The sequence below is a fragment of the Pipistrellus hanaki genome (genome assembly GCF_964339955.1).
Source record: "Pipistrellus hanaki genome assembly, chromosome: 9".
NCBI classification, from domain to species: domain Eukaryota; kingdom Metazoa; phylum Chordata; class Mammalia; order Chiroptera; family Vespertilionidae; genus Pipistrellus; species Pipistrellus hanaki.
Genome location: NC_140511.1, coordinates 41,634,140 through 41,657,269, shown reverse-complemented (window position 1 = coordinate 41,657,269; position 23,130 = coordinate 41,634,140). Strand labels below are relative to the sequence as shown.

General features: G+C 53.9%; 1 protein-coding gene across 4 annotated transcripts in view; it reads right to left on the bottom strand.

The window, feature by feature from the left end:
- ARRB1 (arrestin beta 1) overlaps nt 1-23,130 on the bottom strand; it is a 75,886-nt gene that overhangs the window by 27,470 nt on the left and 25,286 nt on the right. For 2 of the 4 annotated variants that reach the window (XM_084893410.1, XM_084893411.1), the window contains exon 1: nt 238-467. The exons of the other annotated variants lie outside the window; for them this stretch is intronic. In XM_084893410.1, the coding sequence (XP_084749536.1) occupies nt 238-293 (56 nt within the window). In that variant the 5' untranslated portion in view covers nt 294-467. Of the gene's footprint in view, nt 1-237; nt 468-23,130 lie in introns of those variants that run through there. 4 annotated transcript variants of the gene reach the window in all.

Here is a 23,130-nt window from a genome sequence, read left to right as displayed (position 1 = left end):
CTTCCAGACTGTGGGATGGCTGGGTCTGGCTTACCCAAACCCCCACACCCCACCCCACCTCCACCGCGAGTCCCGTCTCTGTCCCACAAGCCTGGTTCTCAGTCACAGCCAGGTCCCACACAGAAAGCACCAGCGGTGCTCTAGCTGATTGAGGCTCCCTGGAGACCAGGAACAGAAACCCACCGAGGGCAGCCCTGGAAAAGGAGGAGGGGGAGGACAAGGAGACAGAAATCTCACGGGAAGAGTGCGCAGGCAGGATGCCCTGGTGCTGGCGCCGGGATCAGGGAAGCCATCGGCCTCTCAGACGGACGCTCTCTCTCTCCACCTCTCCCTCCGGGGCTGCCCGTTCTCCCGGCTGCACTGCTCTCCGTGCGGCTGCTCCATCGTCTCTGTGGACCAACTCTCTCTCTCTGCTTACTCGGGCCTTTTCTGCTCTTCCATCACTTTGGCTTGCATCTGGCTCTCACTCTGACCCTCTTCCTACTCTGCCTCTCACTCACTTGCCACTTTTAACTGCTGAATGGCCCAATTCCAGTTCCCAGGAGGGAAACTTCATTGGCCAACTTTGGTCAGGTGTCCCATGCCCGGGCCAATCAGCTCTGCCTAGGGTGTGCCACATGGTCCATGAGACATGGGCAGGAGAAAGTCGATAGAGCAATGTTTTTCAAACCAAGGATCTCAGCCCATTAGATGATAATGAAACCAACTTAAAGGACTGCCACCAGCACTTTGCTTTTGTTGGTTTAATGGAATAGAATGTATAAGCATGAGGTACCAGTAGCAAGGGTAGAGTAGATATTACTATATTTACTGACACTCCATCCAGGCAAATTTCTGCCGTCCTGTGAAGTTAGGCATGCCCGTGTGGCTTGCTCTAGCTGAAGAATCAGGAGTAGAAGTGGCATGTCTCATTTCTAGGCAGAGCATTTAAGGGCTGGTACATGCCCACTGTATTCATTTTTCTTGGAGGCAGGTCAACACTCCATAAACCAGGATGTGGGCTTCTCTAGATAACCCCATTCCCCACCTGCTGACCAACGTTACACTAATATGCTGCTGCTGTTCTGTGAACCACCAGTCCTTCCAGTGTTCACTGGTGCCTGTAGGAAGAGACCTGCACCACAAGGGACCCAGAACAAAGTACCTTCCAGGACAGATTACCCAACAATTGAGAGTTTATAATCCCGTGTGGTACAGCCAAACAATGGAATGCTACATTGCCCTGAAATGGTGCTTGCATCTTCCATAACACAGGGAAATGCCTGTGACAGAATATGAAGCGTAATAAGTCAGGACTCAAAATAATACATTTGTCATGAGCTCAATTTGTCCTCAATAAACACACACACACACACACACACACACACACACACACAGATAAGATGGCAACACTCCTCAAATTGATCTACAGAGTTAATGCAATCCCTATCAAAATCTCCACTGGCTTTTCTGCAGAAAGTGACAGGCTGATCCTCAAATTCTTATGGAAATACAAATGACCCAGAATAGCCAAAAAAAGAAAAGAAAATCTTGAAAAATAAAACCAAAACAAAGTTGGAAGACTTTCACTCCTGAATTCACAATTTACAACAACGCTATAGTAATCAAGACTCTGTGATACTTCCATAAAGATAGACATAGATCCATTGATCTGAGAGATCAGATATAAGCCATTTATTTATAGTCAATTGATTGTTGACAAGGGAGCCAAGACGAAGACAACAGGGTAAAACATCACAGTCTCTTCAATAAGGGATGCTGAGACAACTGGATATCCACAGGCAAAAGAATGAAGTTACTGGGTCACATTGTATACAAAAAATGAATTAAAAATTGATCAAAAACCTAATGTAAGAGCTACAACTATAAAATTCATAGAAGAAAACATGACTTTGAATTAGGCAATGCTTTCTTAGATCTGATACCAAAATCACAGGCAATGAAAGAAAAAAACATATAAAATTGACTTCATCAAAATTAAAAACTTTTGAGCTCCAAAGGTTACTGTCAAGAAAGCGAAAAGAGCTGAAACCGGTTTGGCTCAGTGGTAGAGCGTCGGTCTGCGGACTGAAAGGTCCCAGGTTGGATTCCGGTCATGGGCATGTACGTTGGTTGTGGGCACATCCCCGGTAGGGGGTGTGCAGGAGGCAGCTGGTCGATGTTTCTCTCTCATTGACGTTTCTAGCTCTCTATCCCTCTCCCTTCCTCTCTGTAAAAAAATCAATAAAATATACTTTTTTAAAAAGTGAAAAGACAACCCACAGAATGGAGAAAATGTTTTCAAATCATGTATCTGATAAGAGCTTAGTATCCAGGATATATAAAGACCTTATTTCAATTCAATAATAAACAAGCAAATAACCCAGTTAGAAATGGACAATGGATTTGAATAGACATCTCTCCAAAGAAGATATACATGTGGCACCTGACCACACCAGCGAGTCTATATCCAAGAAAATATACAATAAGCACCTGAAATGTTGTTCAACATCATTAGTCATTGAGGAAATGCAAATCAAAGCCACAGTGAGATACTTCACACCCACTAGAATAGCTATAATTAAAAGAAGGATAGCTCTAGCTGGTCTGGCTTAGTGGAAAGAGCATTGACCTACAGACTGAAGGGTTCTGGGTTCGATTCCAGTCAAGGGCACATGCCTGGGTTGCGCACTGGATCCCCAGTGCGGGGGAAGGGAGGTGGGCACGCAGGAGGCAGCCAATGAATGATTCTCTCTCATCATTGATGCTTCTCTCCCTCTCTCCCTTCTCCCTTCCTCTCTGAAGTCAATAAAAAATATATTTTTTTAAAGGATAATATCAAATGTTGTCAAAGATGGGGAGAAACTGGAACCCTCATATATTGCTGGTGGTAATGTGATGTGGTGGAGTCACTTTGGAAAACAGTTTTGCATTTCCCTCTAAAAGTTAAGCATAGAGTAACCTATGACCCAGCAAGTCCATTCCTAGTATATACCCAAGAGAACTGAAAACAGACGTTCACACAAAAATGTGTACATAAATGTTCATAGCAGCATTATCCATTATAGTCCTAAAAGGTAAAACAAATGTCAATCAATTGATGGATGTATTTTTAAATGTGATATATACGTACACACAATCACGTTCGGCCACAAAAAGATACGAAGTGCTGATTCATGCGACAACATGGATGAACCTTGAGAATTTTAAGTGAAAGAAGCTCATCACAAAAGACCATGCATTGTTTGATTCTATTTATATGAAATGTCAAGAATAGGAAAGTAGATAGAGACAAAGAGTAGATTAGTGCTTGCCAGAGGCTGGCGCGAGGGGGCGACGAGAAGTGACTGCTGGAGGACAGGGGTTTCTCTCCGGGTGATGGAAGTGCTCTGGAATTGGATAGTGGTGATGGCTGTACAACCCTGTGAATAAACTAAAACTGTGACTGTTACCAATTTTGCACTAAAACTGTGACTATTGTGGTATGTAAATTATGCCTCAATTTTATCTTACTTTTTAAATATATTTTTATTGATTTAAGAGAAGAGAGAGGGAGAGACAGATAGAAACATCAATGATGAGAGAATCATCGATCAGCTGCCTCCTGCACACACCCCTATTGGGGACCCAATACGCAACCTGGGCAGGTGCCCTTGACGGAATTCAACCCTGCAGGACCCAACGCCCTATCCACTGAGCCAAACTAGCCAGGGCATATCTCAATTTTAAAAATAAAACTAAAAACAATACCTACCTCCCCCCTCCCCGAAAAAATGAGTGAAGGGAAAGGGCATATGCCTAAATAGTAACAGAGGCTGAGACTCCCGTCAGCCACCCACCTACTTTATATCTCTTATTTTTCCACTTGGTACAATAAACATAAAGTACGTTATAAAGTTTCCAGGGCTTCCCTAACAAGATAGACCTCCAGTGTTGGAAAAAAGAGAGTCTGGAAAAAAATACTGTGAGGAAAGTAGAGACATGGGGACCCTATGACTCTGAATCCTTTGGAGTTAGACTCTCTGGTTCTGCGATTTTACAATCCAGAATCCACATCTCTCGGATCCCTCCCCAGGCCTGCCGTGCCAGGGATTAGAATGCCTGTGCTGTGTCATCATCTGCTCAGCGATCTCCTTTTCCAGGCAGCCTTCCCTGACTCCCCTCAAGGCTGGGTTAGACACCCCCCCCCCAACTCCCCAGGGGTCTCAGCATTTCCCACTCTGTAATGGGTTGTTCTCTCACCCCCTGCTTCACTTATATCACTTCAATGAGAATATAGAGATTTAATTTGTGTTATTGACACTGACCCCTGGGGCACAGCAGGCTCTCAATAAATAAATTCAGGGTGAACGTTGTTGAATGAATGTTCTAACAGAGAATCAGTCAAAAGCGAGCATGGGTGAAGTTCAAATGGATGGTGGTCGGTAAGGACCCTTTTCTCTGGGTGAGTGGACCCCAGGGACCTCGTCCGTCCATAGTTCCCGTTGGCTCTCAGGATCAATAAACACCGGGCTTAGAACATGCTTCAGAGGGGCAGGGTCCCCGCCACCACCGGGCCGAGGCAGGAACATAACTGATACACCCAGTGCAGGCGTCAGCTCTGCTTTGACCAAAGGCTCTCCCACTTACTCTTCACTTATCCACAGTCACACCGGCCCTGCCACTGCCCGGCTCTGGGGGCATTAAGATCAACAACCAGGGTCCCTGCTGACAACAGGCCAAGTTAGAGACACCCACCAAGCTCAATGTCCTCTGAGCCTTACATTCTCCCTATGAGCGAGGTGCCGTAGCCTATACACTTCACATCATGTTAGGATATTGTTATTCCACCTACATAGCCCCATTTTATTTTCAGAGGAGAAACCTGAGATTCAGTGATCCTAAATAACTTAACGAAGTCATAACGCCAGCGTCAACCCCGTGAATGGGCCACCTATGGGAAATCATTTCCACAGTACATGTCTGAATATCCGAAAACTCATCCTGGGACAGCTCTCCGTGAATGCGGAGTCCCTATTCGCGGCTTGAGAGAGCACTGGTGACAACTCATTCCTCTGTGAGCACTGGGAAATTCACATGGGAGGGAAACGTTACATATTTTCCAACAGTGCATGTGGGAAGACCTTCAAATATATTACTGGGTCTTCCGTCAACATCAGAAAACTCACCCAGGGCCTGCTCTGAGGGTGTCCTAAAGAGGAACACGTTTGTTCCTCCAACAACCTCAGAAGGAGGTATTGCTGCCATCCCCATTTCACGGTGAGAACACTGAGGCAAAGGGCATCCAAGCCATTTGCCCAAGGTCGCCCAGCTAGTGAGGAGTAGAGCTAGATGTTAGAGCCCAGGCAGCCTGGCTCCAGAGATCGCACCTTTAGCCACTCACAATACCATCTTCTGGGTGCAGCTGTGTGGTTCTGCCTGGGAAGCCAAGAAGGGTTTCTAGGGAGGGCGTAGCCAAGAGGGAGGTAGTGACAGCACTGCAGGCAGAGGTCTGAAGAGAGCAACTGCGTCCCCTGGGTGCTTGGGAGGTGGTGCGCAGACTGATACGGCTGAAATCTGTCCCCGGTGCCTGAGAGGAGCACCAGGGAGGAGGATGGGCCAGAGAAGGGTCCGCTCACTGCCAGGTGGTCCCGGAGCACCCCGTGTGCCCGGCCCTGGGCTAGGTGTGAAGGGTCTTGAAACCCAAGCTGAGGATCTTGGACCACACAGAAGGCAATGGGCAGTCATGGGCATTTGGGGGAAGGACAAATGATTGGCCGGGACAGTATGTTGGACCCAGAGATGCTCCGGGCCCCCGAAAGCCCCCCCGCCCCACCTCCCACTGCCTCTGACAGCCACCACGGCTTAGCTGGGCAGGGTGGGAGGTGCAGGGGGCATTCACTCTCAGGTGTGGCCGCCCTACATCCTGACCCACTTTCCCGGGGGCGGGCACAGCCGTCAGGGAGCGGGAAGGCGTGAGGAGCAGGTGGCGGTGGCAGCAAAGAGGTTTCTAGGGCCCTTATCACACTCTCCCTGGTAGCAGGGTTATTTGTGGACGGGCTTGTCATCTCCGCCAGAACCCAACAGCCGGCCTGTGTCACCACACGGCCTGCCTGTTTACCCAGCGTCGGGGCACCTGCTTCTCGGGGCAGCCGGGACGGGGAGGAAGCCGGAAGGCGGGGAATGTCACCCCTGTTTCACAGATCTGTGGAGCCTGGGGAATCGCAGGGCGGCCGCTGCATTTCCCAGACGGAGCGATCAAACCCCAGGGGAGGAAGGAGTCCTGCTCTGGGGCCAGGAAACACGGGCTCAGTGCCTCGAGGGTGTGCTCAGAGCCACTGACACGGAGGTGAGCCTGTCACGTCCCCGGCTCACGGTCCCTCGGGGCTCCGCGGCCTCTGCAGGTGGTGTCTGGCAGGATGGGGGGTCTGGCCAAGCCAAGCTTCCTGCCCTGGCTTCTAGGCCGACAGCAATGTCTCCAGCCTCCTGCTGCTGGCACAGCTTCGCGTTTCTACCCGTGATCCATATTTGTGGAGAGGTTCAGGGGGTGCAGAGTGAGGACAGAGGGGAGCCACGAGGGGGCCATGACAAAGGGGAGAGTTTCTTAAAGGAGCATAACCTGTTTTCTGGCAGCCCACGAAAGTCAGAGGCTAATGAAAATGTCACCGAGGGGGCTGGCAGCTGGATCCCAAAGAGCCCACAGCCGGCACAGCACCGGGACGCTCTCCAGCCTTCTCTGGGGTCGAGAGGCAGGAAGGAGAGGCTGCTGGCAGAGGGAAGAGGGTGGCACTGCCGCAAGGAGACTCTGCCCAAGGCCTGTGTGAGCCCGGGTGAGTCTAGCATCTTCTCTGAGGAATACTTTCTCTGGCCTAGAAAACGGGGGTGATATCTACCCCCATAGGTTGAAGGTATTTATAAAGAATCGTACAGCCCTAACCGGTTTGGCTCAGTGGATAGAGCGTCGGCCTGTAGACTCAAGGGTCCCAGGTTCAATTCCGGTCAAGGGCATGTACCTTAGTTGGGGGCACATCCCCAGTAAAGGGGCGGGGGTGGTGGTGCAAGAGGCAGCTGATGTTTCTCTCTCATTGATGTTTCTCTCTATCCCTTTCCCTTCCTCTATGTTAGGGGTGTCGAACTCAATCAGAGAAGGGGCCAAAATCTAAAATCCAGCCTAAATCGCAGGCCGAATGGTTTACTGAACAGTCATAAACTGACAATGTCATAAACTGACAGCGGAGTGCAGTGATGACAGTGCGGTGCGGGCCACATTGCAAGGCCTGGCGGGCTGGATTTGGCCCGCGGGCCTTGTGTTTGACACATGTGCTCTATGTGAAAAAAAAAAAATCAATAAAATATATTTTAAAAAAAAAAGAAAAAAGAAAAAAGAAAGAAAAGAATCGGTACAAAAAAACAAACAAAAAGACTTGGTCCCGAGTAGGAAATTGATAAAGAGAAGCCAGCATCAGTGGTACTATAATTATTACTGTTAATTACCATCATTCCCCTGGCCACCACGATGCCCTCCCCGCCAGGCCCAGGGGAGCACTCCTGCCAGAAGCCGCTCTGGTCTGAAGGCCTTGGGGTGCAGGAGGTGGCGATGTGGCCCCCGCTGGAGACAGGGACTTTTTTTTTTTTTTTTTTGCAGTTGTCTGTCTTCCTTCCATTCTCAGATGAAAAACAACTAAACTAAACTCCAATTTAATCCCTCACATTCCAGAAATCGCCAGGGACAAACCCTGCTAGTCTCTCTTTCTGCCCTTGCCTTTCCGTCGATTCTCCCTTGGGCAAGCCATTCCATCCTTCCTTCCCAATGTCACCTCATCCAAGAAGCCTTCCCTGCTTGCTTCAGCTGAAAGGGTCTTTGCCCTGGCTCACTCCTCTTATGGGGGAGGGTCTGCTTGCTCCCTGCCCCCCCCCTACCTCCTTCCCTTCTTTCCTCTTTACTTCCATTTTTCATTCTTCCTTCCTTTCTTTTCCTCCTTTTATTTTTCCCATCTCTGGCCTTGACACTGTTCTATTTTTAATATATATATATATATATATATATATATATATATATATATATATTTGATTTTTTACAGAGAGAAAGGGAGAGGGATAGAGAGTTAGAAACATTGATGAGAAAGAAACATCGATCAGCTGCCTCCTGCACACCCCCTATTGGGGATGTGCCCGCAACCAAGGTACATGCCCTTGACCGGAATCGAACCTGGGACCTTTCAGTTCACAGGCTGACGCTCTATCCACTGAGCAAAACCGGTTTCGGCTTGGCACTGTTCTTACCTGCACTCTGAAGGAGGGTGACAGGTGCTCTACAAATAAATGAACCATCCCCCAAAAGCGGAGCCGGAGGGTGGAATGAGATGATGTGTATGTGCCCAGCTCAGCCCCAGGCCACTGACACAGCTGCACTGTCCCCTCCCTCCCCTCTATGCTGCTCTGCATTCTCACAGCATCCACACGGGGCCATCCATCAGTGGAAGGCCTTGGAACTGAAACCCTGACACACTCTAGAGAGCAGAACCCTCTTCCTTCAGGCATTCATTTTCCTTGGTACACAGATGGTGCTTAGCAAATATTTTGAATACATGAATAAACAAGGGCCAAACTCTGAGCCCACAACTCGAAAAAATAGGACCTGGGCCAAGTGGCGAATCCGAAGTGGGCACATGGCCTCAGCAGCAGCCTGTTAGATACAAGGTGGCCCCAGACACACACGGTCCATGATTTCCCCAGCAGGAAGCTTGTATTCAAAGCTGTATTTGTTTTGTTTGCCAATTTGAACACATAAACTTTTAGGAATATAGAATCATCCTATATAATAAAAGGCTAATCTGCAGAACAGCAGGATGATCGGTTGCTATGATGCGCACTGACCACCAGGGGACAGACGCTCAACACAGGAGCTGCCCCCTGGTGGTCAGTGCGTTCCCACAGGGGGAGCACGGCTCAGCCAGAAGCCAGGCTTACAGCTGGTGAGTGCAGCGGCAGTGCTAAGGATGCGGGGAGCAGGCCTAAGCCATCAGTCGGACATCCCCTGAGGGCTCCCAGACTGCAAGAGGGCACAGGCCGGGCTGAGGGACCCCCTGAGTGCACGAATTTCATGCACTGGGCCTCTAGTATTTTGTATTAAAATGAGATATTAATTCAGAAGCATTATATGTTTCCCATTTTCCCATTTCTTAAAACACCAGAACAGATCAGTATGGTGGTGTATTTGGGACTCCACTTATCAACCACTCTAGGGCTGAGAGCCCTCTGTGGCCCAGGGCTCTGTAAGGACTGTGGCCTATGGGGGCAGCTCTTTCTGAACAAAGAATTCAGGCCTGGGGCTGGGGAATCCATGCCTTACATTTAGGCAGACAAGGTGCCTTCGATGTGCTGGAGTTGGCTCACAAGAGCCAACTGTCATATTCTTAGGAATTTGGCGAGCTAGTTGTTCATACAGCCCTTGCCAGTGGCTCCATACTGGGGGCATTTGGAAACCGTGGAGAAGTTCTGGGTTGTCACCACTTGGGGGTGGTTACGAAGGGGCTACTGGCATCTAGCAGAGAGAGACCCCCCCGTCTCTCTGCTGCCTGCACAACACACAGGTTAGCCCTCTCCCCACCCCAACAAAGAATCTCCAGTTCAAATGATAATAGTGCTGATGGCGGGAAATCCTGATCTACACTTGTAATGAAATAATTCATTATTTCATTATATTAAATTACAAGGAGTGAAGTCTGAGCAGCAGAGAAGATCAAACTGTAAATTCGTGAATAATGGTTCTGATTATATTTCCATTATCAAGGCTAATTGTTTTTAAGAGGTTTTGCCTTGATTATAGCAATAATAAACAAAGACTTCATGTTTCAAAAAATTAAAATGATAAATAAATAAAAAACAAAGGGAATGCATACTCAAAATGTGTCACTAATTATTTTACTAATTTTTACTGTGATGATCTTGATCTGATATACAATGATGTCTATTAATGCTACTACTCTAGATGGTGGGAATGCTATATGATGGTGTCCTATGGTATACTTCTTCCCAGCTCCATGGTCAATGACATCATATTAATACTGTGAGAATTTACACCATAGAAATTGGCAAATACCACAACCTCTTAGCCCCCTTTTTTTCCTGGAAGGCCAAATTGTTACCAGTGCACTATTGGGTGTAACCCTAAGTAGAGAAGAGAAATTCACAAGCCTAATGGATGCTTCTACGATCCAGCCCAGGCAGACAGCTCAGCACCAGCCTGCTCTGTGCTGTGTGGAACAAGGATCTGAACACGGCCCCATGTACAAACGCTATACATCTTATCCGCACACACTCCATGCACACCATACCCACCCCACACATACTCACACAGACATGCACCCCACACATACTTACAGAGCCACCCCCACCTATGCACAACACACCACACATCACACACATGGCATCACAAACATGTTGTGCACACTTGCCACATACACACCACACACATGCCATATGTACTTCACACCCCACACTAATGTACACCGTACACAGATATGTATACATGCCACACCCATACCACACACATACATAGACACCATGCACACAAATACTAAGCACACCCACATACACACCAGCATACCACACCCCACACCATCTCACATACAACCCCCCACACACCTACACCATACACATACCACATCAATGCAATAGCCCGATAGCTAGCAGAGGATTAACTCAAATAATGAGAAAATAAAATGATGCCAGTCTGCCTGACCACATTCTTGGATGCCGGAGCAACTTTATCTTTACTGCCTCCTCCTCTGTGGCCCACCCTTCCCCACACACCCACTAGCCTGTTGAGGTGACGGCCTTAACATCTCCCGGGAGCACCATCCAGGGACCCGGTCTCAGTGCCCAGTCCTCTCGGCCCCTGGAGCCCCAGCCGAGGGCCCCATCCTGCTGTGTGCCCAGCTCTCCATGGGCCCTGCTGCCGAGCCCGCTGGCGGTGGCCTTCAGAGCCTGGCCTCCGCCCCTTCCCAGAGCCCGTGACCAGCAGATCTCTGCATAACTCCACCCCTGGGCCACGTTACCAGATGCTGGTAAGTCCACTCCTCCATCTCCAGCCAGGCCCTCTCTGAACCCACACCCACCAGCCTTAGGACATCTCTCCTCGGATGCCCCGACTTCTCAGGCGAGTCCCAAACAGGCTTCCTGCATGCCGACACCTGTTCCTACCCTGCACTCTCCACCTCTGGCCACCCCAGAGGTCAGCACACAGGAAGCGCTCAGTGCACATCTCAATTATGTAACTCTTTTATAAAGAGAAAAACCAGCTTCCTTATGAGGCAGATGGGAAGTCTTACCCCATTTCACAGGTGACAGCCCTGCGTCTTTGCGAAGTTACGAAGTTACGAAGTTAGGAAGCTACGGGACCAGCCCAGGAGCAGCAACCCCGGCAGGCAGGCAGGCAGGGGCTGTGTGAGACGGAGGGAGACCCTGGAAGAGCCGGAGCCGGAGCCGGAGCCGGGGCTGCAGGCAGCAGCGGCCAGGCCAGGGCAGGCCCTGCAGGAGCGGCTCTCCCCAGCCGCAAGTGAGGGGTGAGTTACAAAGAAAAGGAAAAGGCGTTCCTGATACGCGTCCTGTTTCCTCTCCTCCTCTGGGCTTCTCAGGCCGCGGAGGGCGGATGTCTTTGGGCTGGCAGCACCGGCCTGTGCATGGACCCGCTGAGGGTGAGGGTCTCCGGGCCCTTCACCCACCGCAGTCCGGCCTGCGTGGAGACAGGGCTCCCTGGAGCGAGCACGTAAGTCTCCCTTCCCAGCCCGGAGTGCTCCACCCTTTATCCCCAGCGGGTCCTCGGCACAGCTAGGCGCCTCCTGGCCATCAGGCTGTCCCATAGCGGCACCTCCACTGGGAACCTTCCATGTCACTCTGACTTCATAGGGGCTCCCTACAGTCCCTCTTCTCCCCTTCCTCCCTGGCCCTCACATTGCTCTGCCCAGCTGCCTGTGGCCATTACCTATAGACCTGGGCTCCCCAAGAATCGGAGTGGGGGAGAGGGAGGAGGGAGGAGGGAGGCAACAGCAGAAGCCATCAAATAGAGCTTCTTTTTGTTGTTGTTGTTATTATTATTTATTTATTTATTTATTGTTAATCCTTAGCCAAGAAAATTTTTCCATTGATTTTTAGAGAAAGCAAAGGAAGAAGGAGAGAGGGAGAGGGAGGGAGGGAAGAACAGAGAGAGAAAGAGAGAGAGAGAGAGAGAGAGAGAGAGAGAGAGAGAGAGAGAGAGAGAGGTGGGATGAGACACATTGATTGGTTGATTTCTCCCTTTTATCCTCACCATCCCTTTGAGGTCCTTTTTTTCTTTTTTAATGGAGGGTGGGGATAAAGAGGAGAAATCAACCAATCAATGTGAGAGAGATGTGGGATGAGACACATTGATTGGTTGCCTTCCCCGTATGGCCCAACTAGGGCCAGTGATCTTGCCTGCAACCAAGGTACATGCCTTTGATTTGAATCAAACCTGGGACCCTTCAGTCCTCGGGACAGTGCTCTATCCACTGAGCCAAACCAGCTAGGGCAGTTGGGACTTCCTGAGGGAGAGTTTGAGAGATGGGTCTCCCCATTAGAGGGGCCTTCTGGAGGATAGAGGTCAGGTCTTCGCTCTCAGATTCGGATTTCCCGGAGGGAGGTGGCCGTGACTCCTCCATCAGCAAGGAGACTGCTGAGGAAAGGTCACAGCTCCTTCCTCAGACAAGGGCCATGTCCTGTCCCTCACATCGGAAAATTCCAGGGACCAGGAGCCTCCCTCCCCCTCAGACAGGAGCCTGTCTCCTGCTGGACAAGACCATGCCTCCTCCGTCTGACTAGAAACTCCCAGAGGGACAATCCCCATCTGTTATCCCCTCCACAGCTCCCCGTTAGACTTCTGCTCAGTCTAAGACACAGAGAAGGGCTGCCTCCTGGGACAGAACTGGGGCAGACTTACCCATATCATCCCTTGCACAAGGCCCCCTGCCAACTCCCCATTCATGCCCTCGGCTAAACAGAAGCTTCCTTGCCATCCTTAAGACAGCCATGTGTCTGAGCAGGGCCAGCGGCTGTCTGTCCAGGGCCATCAGCTTCTCAAGAGATAGTGGAGCCGAAACCGGTTTGGCTCAATTGATAGAGCGTCGGCTTGGGGACTGAAGGGACCCAGGTTCGATTCTGGTCAAGGGCATGTACCTTGGTTGCGGGCATATCCCCAGTAGGGGGTGTGCAGGAGGCAGCTGATCAATGACTCTCTCTCATCGATGTTTCTAACTCTCTAACCCTCTCTCTTCCTCTCTGTAAAAAATCAATAAAATATATTTTAAAAGAGAGAGAGAGAGAGAGAGAGAGAGAGAGAGAGAGAGAGAGAGAGAGAGAGAGATAGTGGAGTGAGCCACTGGAAGAGCCCTGACCAGAAGAGGCTCAGGACAGGCTGCGTACCTCGCTCTAGCCTGGATGTGTCCAACTATGTAGGCTGAAGGCGTCTCTGCTCCAGGCTCTGCCACTAACTGGGCAAAACTCTTCCGGAGCCACTAACTTCCACTGCCCAGTCTCCCAACTCTGAAAGCCCACTCCAGGGAAGCGACGGGGGAGGAAAAGCACAGCCCTGCCCAGGTCCCACCTCGAGGACATCACTGGCCTCCCCAGGGGGCCAGCCCGGAGCCTGGTCTAAGCTGCCTCCACAATCTCCTTCCCTACACACGCGCCAGCTCCAGGGAGCTGCTATTAGTTAGCATCGATCCACAGAGTGCTTTGCCTACACGTTTTATGAGCTCAGCCTTGGGGACTGGGAGCAAGAGGTGGGAATGAGCGAGCCCAGGCCACTGGGCAGAGCAAGAGCAGCGCTGGCCTCCTCCTTGTCCACCAGCCTGTCTGAAGGGACAGCTGCGGAGCCAGCTCCACCTGCCCCAACCTAGACATTATAGTTTAGGATGTAAGAGGTTCCCTAAAAGAGCAGCATTACAATGTAAAACATGTGCTCATTAAAAAAGAAAAAAAGGAGCTCAAAGGAAGGGTGGGGATAAAAGGGAGAGATCAACCAAAGGACTTATGTGCACACATATGAGCCTAACCAGTGATCAAGGACAATAGGGGGGGCGGGGGCATGAGTGGGGAGTGTGGGAGATTGGAATGGGGGGCTGAGGACCAATATGTGATACCTTAATCAATAAAGGAATTAATAATAATAATAATAATAATAATAATAATAAATAAAAAAGGAAAGAAAAGAAAAAGTGCTCATCAGTCAACTAAAAATCATGGTTATCCTCCCTTTGAAACGTTTAACTGAGTCGTTTTATTAAAATTTAGAAAAACAAAAAGCCATTATTTTAAGATTTGTCATTCGTTTGCCATAGGCTAGGTACTTTATGACATGCTGAATACGGAGAAACACAGAAAACACAGGCTTTATTGTGCCTCCCAGCTGCGGGTGCCAGTCTCCTGGACACCTCCTTCTGTCTGCACCCCAGGCTGGGAGCTGCTCCAGGCAGGGACTGAGCCGGCCACAGAGAAGGTGCGTCATCAAGGAGGGAAGGGCCGGGGCCTGGGCCGGCCTGCACCTCAGCCGTCTGCCTGGAGTGCTAGGTGAGGCCCTGGTACCTGGGGCTCTGGAAGCGGTGAAAGTACGAACCGCCACCACAGCCACCACAGACACAGGCGGGCTGGGGGGCCGGGGGCAGGTCCCTGTCCACGTGGCCTGCGCTGGCTCCCCGGCTCTCTGTGGGGGTCATGTTACCCCGCAGGGGCCTGGGCGGCGGAGAAGAGATAATGGGTCCGCAGAGTTCCTGGGAGGCCAGAGTGCTGGGCAGAGCCAGAGGTCTGTCATTAGGACGAGGCTGGATTATCGAGCATTTTTAAGAAACGCATTCCCATTCCTTCCAAGAACACACAGGCCTGCCGACGGAGTGGCCACATTGGAGCCAGCCAGCAGCGGCTGAACGGGAGGCGGCGAGCAGGGAGGAGCGTTCCGGGGCACCTCCAAACCGCTCCCCAGACCACACCCTGGACTTAGCAATGAACACCCCCAGACCCACCCAAACCCTGCACCTGCCCCTCACACGGCGCCCTCTCGTTTTCCTGGGAGGCTGCAAAACCCTGCCAGGGGCGGGTAATGCTGGCCTCCTCCTTGTCCACCAGCCTGTGTGAGGTGACAGCCTCGGAACCAGCTCCCTGGGCCCCGGCCTAGATGCTCATTTCCCCCTGAGCCCCACGGAGGCCACACGAACGGTGACAGACATGGGAAGAGCAATTGGGAACGGGGTCTGGACCCCCATCCTGGCACTTGGCGGTCCTTCGCCTCACCCGGAGAGTGGGGTAACACAGCCTGCCTCGGGGTGTTGAGGGGAACGAACAAGCGGGCACAGGCACACAGGCACACACCTAGGCCAGGCACACAGTCGGAGTCCGATAGGCGGTAGGATTCGCGCACCGAGAGGCACTGGCAGCGCCAGGGGGGACAGGGCTCTCCAGGGCCCCACCTTCCTGTGGCTTACGGTCCGGCGGGGAAAAGAGCTTACGCCGTCACACGCGGGATCACACAGCCGGGCGTGGAGGAGCCTTTGGCCCCCGTGCCGCGTCTCCCAGCATGCACTTGGCTCTCTCTGTCTGTGCGTTCCGTGGGCCACAGGCACGGGGACAGGGGCCTCCTGGGAGTGTTTGAGTGTGCTGGATGAGATGGTGAAACACGTTCCTTAAGGCCCGGGCAGCCCCCCCCCCCCCCCCAGCTTTCACCCTCCTCAGGAAACCTGACAGCCAGCATCCCCCCTCGATGGACTGGTGACCCACAGGCGGTCCTGGCGTGGGCGTGAGCATTCACTCACTGAGAGGGAGGGAGGGCCTTGTGCCTGGGCCCTCAGCCTTCAGCTGGGCCTCTTCTGTGTCAGTCATGGGACCCGCTCAATTCTAAGGGCTACACTGCCATGGGGGACCTCGCCCAGGTCAGACCCCTGGGGGCCAGCTCCCCCTGTGCCTTCACCGTCCTGCTCTGTCCCGCAGTGAGCTCACTGCAGTGGGCGTGAGAAGCAGAGGGGCCTGTGGGGAATGCAGTGCCCACATACGGTGGATGTGCTGGATGCACCCACCAAGCATCCTGCACAAGGCACCACCCGAGGGGGTTAAAAGAGAGGGACGGTAACTTGGGGGGGGGGGGCGGGGTGGAGGGAAGGAGGCAGGGCGGGCTCAGTTCTTCCCAGATGAGCAGGGGCTGGCTGCTGAGGAAGGTACCGAGAGCAGGGGACATCGGAGCCGAGATGTGAAGGTTGCTTAAGAGCTGGCCAGGTTGTCAAGGTGTGGAAGAGAGAACGTTAAAGTGACAAGCCTATGCACAGAATTACACAGCCTTGTACAGCAGAGTGCACGCTTCGGAATCATTGTCTCACTTCCTCCTCTCAGATCCCACAGTGGCGTTGTCACCTGCCTCTGCCCCCTTCACGAGAAAAGTGAGGTGCAGTTCAGGCAGATGAGGAGCCCAGGGGGCCAACGGGCACTGACTTCTGAGCAGAGGGAGGGGTGGGGGCGGGCGCTGGCCGAGACGGCCCCCTCCTCACAGAGCGTGCTGGGTATTTCTGCTGAGGGCTTTTCCCCCCATTTAATTGTTTTGTATCATTTTTTCCACCCCTTTAATCCCTTCTCTGCCCCCTTCAATCTCCACCGACCACCCATCCACCATCACCACTGTTATCCATGTCCCTGAGTTTTCTCTCTTTCTCTTTTCTTTTTTGGCTCAGTCCGAGGGGTTGCTTTTTGAGGGCCGCTGGGGGCATCCTAGGGGCAGGGCTCAGTTCTGCTGCTCCCCAGCAATCCCTCACTTCCGGCCCCTGCTGCTCTCTGACTCCCTCCTCCCATCCCAGCACACACACACACACACTCCTCGGTCCAGGGCCTCTCGGACGGGGTGGCTGGCAGAGGGACAGAGAGCGTGGCCAGGGCCAGGCCCAGAGGCAGAGAAAGAGCTGACCGTTGTTGAGGGCCCGCTCGGAGGCCCGGCCCCACCCCCTCCCTCTCATCCTGAGCCCGATAGCCTCGACCTCTCCCCCCGTAAATCTCCTCTCTCCGGGCCTGTCCTCCCTCCCCTTCTCACAGAGGCTGCTGCCAGCCTCCCCCTCTCCTCCCTCCACCCCGGCCCTCCCCAGGGATCGGTGAGCTCAGCCTTTCCCATCAGCCATCCCTGGGAATGATGGGAAATGCTCCGCAGCCAGGAACTGAGAGGAGGTCTGTCCTGGTGAGAGAGGAGGAGGTGAGGGGGGGGGGGCGGGTTAGAGGGAGGGCTTTCCCCCCCATTTAATTGTTTCATGTTATTTTTTCCATCCCTTTAATCCCCTCTCTGCCCTCTTCAATCGCCACCGACTACCCATCCACCATCACCACTGTGGTCCCTGTCCCTGAGTCTTCTCTCTCTTTTTCTTTTTGACTCGGTCCGAGGGGATGCTTTCTGAGGGCCGCTGGGGGCATGCTAGGGGCGGGGCTCAGTTCTGCTGCTCCCCAGGATCCCCAGTGGGGCCAAGGGTACCGCGTGCTCTAAACAAGGTGAGATCCCACTGCTGACAATGGGCGGGACCTCATGCTGTGAACGGGGGGACGGGCCCAGAGAAAGGAGGACACGAAAGTGTGTTGAGGGACTGAGGGCCACGCCCCGGGCACTGTTGGGGCCTTTTACATGCCTTGTCCCATTTACTCCTCACCACTACCCTGCAAGGCCTATGTCCTAATCCCCCGAATTGTGAATGTCACCTCCCACATTGAAAGGGGCTTCCCAGACGAAACCGGTTTGGCTCAGTGGATAGAGCGTCGGTCTGTGGACTGAAGGGTCCCAGGTTCGATTCCGGTCAGGGGCATGTACATTGGTTATGGGCACATCCCCAGGAGGAGGTGTGTAAGAGGCAGCCGGTGATCAATGTTTCTCTCTCATCGATGTTTCTAGCTCTCTATCTCTCTCCCTTCCTCTCTGTAAAAAATCAATAAAATATATTAAATAAGCAAATAAATAAATAATAAAAAAATCAAAATAAAAGGGGCTTTGCAGATGGGGTTTAGTTGAGGATCTGGAAATGGGGAGACTACCCTGCCTTATCTGATCTGTCCTGGTGAGAGAGGAGGGCCCAGGGTGATCCTTATAAGAGAGAGGCAGGAGGGTCAGAGAGAGGGAAACATCAAGGCGATGACAGAAGCTTTGAGATACTGGAAGGTGCCACGCTGCGGCTTTACGATGGAGGATGGGGCCAGGAGCCAAGGAATGCAGGCTGCTTCTAGCCCCTACGCCTGGCAAAGGAACGAGTCTCCCCCGGAGCTCTGCGAGGACCACAGCCGGGGTGACCCACGTCAGGATGTCTGACCTCTGGAACTGAAAAAGCATACATGGGGGTCGTTTGTTACAGACTGTAGGGGACTAATGTGGTGGGGACAGTTCCAATCTTGTTGTGCAGATAAGGAAACGGAGGCTCGGGGAAGGCATGGGACTCCCTCAGGCCCTGCACCCTCCATGCCACACCACGCTGGCTAACTGGGAATCTCCGTGGCTCTTAAGGCCGGAGCCCCTGGGGCAGGGTTTCGGGGCTGAGGAGACTCCGAGGAGGAGGCAGGGGTCGGCCGGTGCAGGGCTGAGGTTGAGGACAGGAAGGGATCCGGGGAAAGTCAAGCCACGCCTGCAAGGGGTTATAGTATGGCTGAACCCTTCAAGAACCAGTGACTGAGTTCCGTCCTGCTTCAAATGGGGAGCCAGGGAGGAAGGTGAGAAGGGTCCTGGCTACACAGCTGGGCTGGGTGGGTCAGTGTTTGCAGGATTAACGGGGATTCTACGAAATCCCTTCTCGATCTCTCTTTAATCCTGATCTAATCCCTGGGAGGAAGGCTCCTTAAGCTTCCCACACTGCTGGTGACGAAAACAAGGTCTCGGGGTTAGTGACTGGCCCACGGTCCCACCGCTAGGAAGAGGTGGTATCTGGGTAATCCTACATGACTAACTCCATGAAAAGCATCACAGCCGTGACGAATGGCTATAAACCCTACGTACCTGACACGGTCAGTCATTCCAGACGCAAACCTGATCCAGTCCCTCCTCTGCCTAAAAGCCCTTCCCTGCTCCCCGTAAGCCCTTTTGCAATTTGGCGCCTGCCCTCCCTCTCAGCCTCCTCTCCCATGTTCCCCTGCTCCTCCCCCTACACACCCTCCAGCCACACTGACCTTGGTCAGCTCCCCAGAGCCACAAACATCTTTCTAACTTTGGAGTCTCCCCCAGGGCTCCAGCCCCACCAGCCCTGGGCCACACGCACTTGCGGAGGAGAGACCATGGGCTCTGGCCACGCCTGCTCCTCCTCCTGGGTAAGGGACAGGGAGCGGGGCCCGGGCCCAGCCCAGGGTGGCAGGAGGCCCGGGATGCTGGGGCTGAGAGGGCCAGAGCAAGCTGGCCGTTTCCTGCACAGTGAAGGCTACGGCGGCCTGGATGCAGGACAGGGTGTGTGGTACCAACACCCGGGAGGCAGGCCCGCCCGGGACACTGGGGCTGAGGGGACCTCACAGGACATCAGGCTCCACCCCGAGGCCCAGAGCCATACGGGACTTGCCCCCACCCCACAGGGTGAGGTGGTTTGGGGTCTGCCACTCACTAGCCGGGTGACCTTGGGCAAACAGGGGCTCCCTCTGATCCCCTCTAAGATGCGAGCAGTGCTAGCGCCTTTCTTGACGATCGCATGGGGAGTGCCTGGTGCGGTGAAGCCTGCGATACGTCAAAGCTGCGGTCACCGCTGACAGCCAGGCCTGGACTGAGGACCCCAGATGGGGCAGCTCACCCCTCTCTGTCCCCAAGCTGGACCCCCACGGGGAAAATGGCCACTTAGCTGTCGCCAAAGCCTCTGCTTCTGGGCCCCCAAAGCTAGTGAGTCCTGATCTCATCGGATCACCTCTAGGAAAGGGATTATCAGCCTAATGATCAGCCTTAGAGTTAAAACAAAGAAACAAACCAAAAGGACACCCCTCCACCACCACCAAAGAAGTGAGCCTGGGCCAGAGGGGCTTCGTTCGGATCCACACCGGGCTCCCGCTTCCACACGGATGAGGGTCAGAGCGGCAGAGTGGGCACGGAGCACCCGCTGCGGGCGGTGCTGTGAGGGGCTTCCGTGCAATCACCTCACTTCAACCTCACCGCAGCCGACGGGAGGGGCTCTGAGGCCCATTTCGCTAAAGAGGAAGCAGAGGTTTCCGGAGGATTAATAACTCGCCTGCCTGAGGCACCAGCTGGCAAAGCCACAGTCCGGCCCGGCGGCCGGAGGCATCTGGGCGAGGGCCCTCTCCTGCGCCAGCTGCGGCCCACAGCCTTTCCGAAGGGAAGGCACCCAGGCCGGGCCGCGAGGCCCCGAGGCCCAGGCTGCCTCTGGCCTGCCTGCAGTCCCTCCAGGACCACTCCTCGCCCCGCAGCCTGCCCCGCAGATGTGTTATTCATCACCAGGAAAACAACACTTCAGAATGCCGCCGCCGCCCGCACAACCCCGTCCTCTCGGACCTGCCTTCACACCCACTTCGTTCCACTTCATTGCAGGCTTTCACTCATTCGGCTCTTCCTCGGGGAGATCGTCAGTGACCCCCCCAACTAGGTCAGGGCCCCCCGTTAGGCACTCTGAGAGCACTTCTCACAGTGTGCATCTCTGGCCGGCTGTCTCCCCGCTCCAGGCCGTAAGCCCCATTAAGCCATGGTTTCCCCAGAGGTGTGCCCAGGGCTGGCACACCGCCCCGGGAAGCCACTCTCCAGTGCCCGGGCCAGGCACCACGCCAACTGCTGAGCGTAGGCACCACGTCTAATCCTCACAATTACCCTAGAACGTGGAGACTGTCACCCCGAGGAGATGAGGGCAGGGAGACTGCGAGAGAGAGAGAGAGAGAGAGAGAGAGAGAGAGAGAGAGAGAGACTTCCCCCAGGATACCCAGCGGACCCGCTCCCAGGACGGGTCACATGATTTGTGGGACCAGGGCAACATGCAAAGGCAGGGCCCTTGAGATTTTTCCCAATGGAGAGGGAAGGGCCTCAGACCCATTGGGAGGCCCTTCTGAGCTCAGGGCGCTGTGTGACTCACAGGACCGTGAGGACGGACCCCTGGGCGTCCCTGTCTTCTGACTCCAGGCCCGGAGCTAGGCTCCTCCCCCTGAGATGCCCCTAGGCACCTGTCCACCAGACAGCAGTTCTTACACTGGAACCTGAATCGGAATCACCGGGGAGGCTTGTGAGAGCCTAGCCTCTGGGGGCCCACCAGGGGTCCCCATCCAGCAGGTGTAAGGCAGGCCTGGGAGTCTGCATTTCTAAAGGTGATGCTGCTGCTGGGGCCCTGAGACACGGGGACCCACTGCTCTAGGAAAACGTACTGACCAGACCCGTGGTGGGCAAACTGCGGCTCGCGAGCCACACACGGCTCTTTGGCCCCTTGAGTGTGGCTCTTCCACAAAATACCATGGCCTGGGCGAGTCTATTTTGAAGAAGTGGCGTTAGAAGAAGTTTACATTGAAAAAATGTGGCTCTCCAAAGAAATTTCAATCGTTGTACTGTTGATATTTGGCTCTGTTGACTCATGAGTTTGCCGACCACTGGACCAGAGCATTGCCAATCCAGGGCCTTGCCGGGGGAGAGGTTTAGGGGTAGGCTGTCAGGGCTGAGGATGCCCGGGGTCCTCAAATTTCTCTCAGGCCTCTGTCTAAAGGGCCAGCCCTGCTAAGAGGGAGAGGAGTGTGAGGGAGGAAGGGGAAAAGGGGGAAGGATAAAGGAAAACGTTAAAGTTACCTTATTTCATTTATGCAACTATCTTGAGCGGTACCCTCTATTATCTTTACTGTAGAAGAAACCGCAGTATTCAGAAGTCAATAATCTGCCCAGGGTCACAGCCAGGAAACTATGGAGACCACACAGTTGAACCTGGGTCTATCTTACATGTTGTTAAAAAGCCTGCTTTAGCCAGCTGGCCTTAACAGGTTCTAACCCCACCGCCTGCTCAGCCCAGGGGAGCAGCCCAGATACACAGTCCCCAAGCCCTGGCCAGGCCCCAGGGCCGCCCCTGCACTGCCCGCCTCCCCTCCCAGCCCAGGCCTGCAGCACAAAGCCCGGGACCCCACTGGAGGGACGGATAGCTGGCACCACTGCAGCGGGCCAAGGTGTCCACCCCCTGATCAGAGGTTCCTTCCACATCCGCTTCCCCAGCATACCGAAGGCCCTGCTCACACACACCTTGTACCAGCCGTTCCTTTTGCCTGAAATGCCCTTCCCATCTGCCTGTGGGTGCAACTCTCACCCACCTTTCAAAACCCCGGGGTCAGCTCCACCTCTTCTGAGAAGCGCTCCCTCCACACCTTACCCATCCCCACCGCTCTCACACCACTCCCCACCGCCCCGCTGCTCCTGCCACCCCTTACTCATCCCCACCGCTCTCACACCACTCCCCACCGCCCGGCTGCTCCTGCCACCCGCTCCAGGCACAGGGATCTAAGGCCCAGGCTGAAGCCTGTCAGGCCCACAGGGCATGGGTCTGCTTCACTCTAAGAGAGGGGGTCAGGGAGGCTCCCCAGCGGGGGATGGGACCTCAGCTGGGGGTGTGGAGGAGTGGGGGCAGGGGCGGGGGAAAACGTGATGCCAAATCTACATTTGAAGCCACGGACAAGCTGTGGGGGCAGCTCCCCGATGCCCTCGTGCCGGGAGTGAAGATCCTTGGCAAAGGAGCACAAAATGACTACCAAATGTGCGCTGTGCCAAGGGGCTGCCAGGGCCGTGGGCTCCCCGTGGAAACCGAGGCCCAGAGCGGGGGAATCCCAGGGTCCCCTGCTGAGCAGGAGGCACTGGGAGCGGGCCTGTAGCCTCCTTTCCCAGGAGATGTGGGTGAAACAACGGAGGCAGGAGGAGGCGACGGGCCCCCACCCTGAGGGTCGCGCCCACAGACCCCTCCTCTGGGGCAGAGGCATTCACGGACACCCTGGAAAGCCACGGCCCACAGGAGCCCCGTGTGGGAGCGGACGGCGGCTGCCTGCCCGGGAGGGGAGAGGCTGGAGCAGAGCCAGGCTGACAGAGGAAACATCCTGAGAGGCAAGCCCGAGGAAGGGAGGAGGAACGAGAAAGGAGGAAAGAGCCAGACACGCAAACACCTCCGCCTCTTCTTTCCAACCAAAACAGAATCCCCAGCAGACAACTTGTGAGGAAGGAGGCAG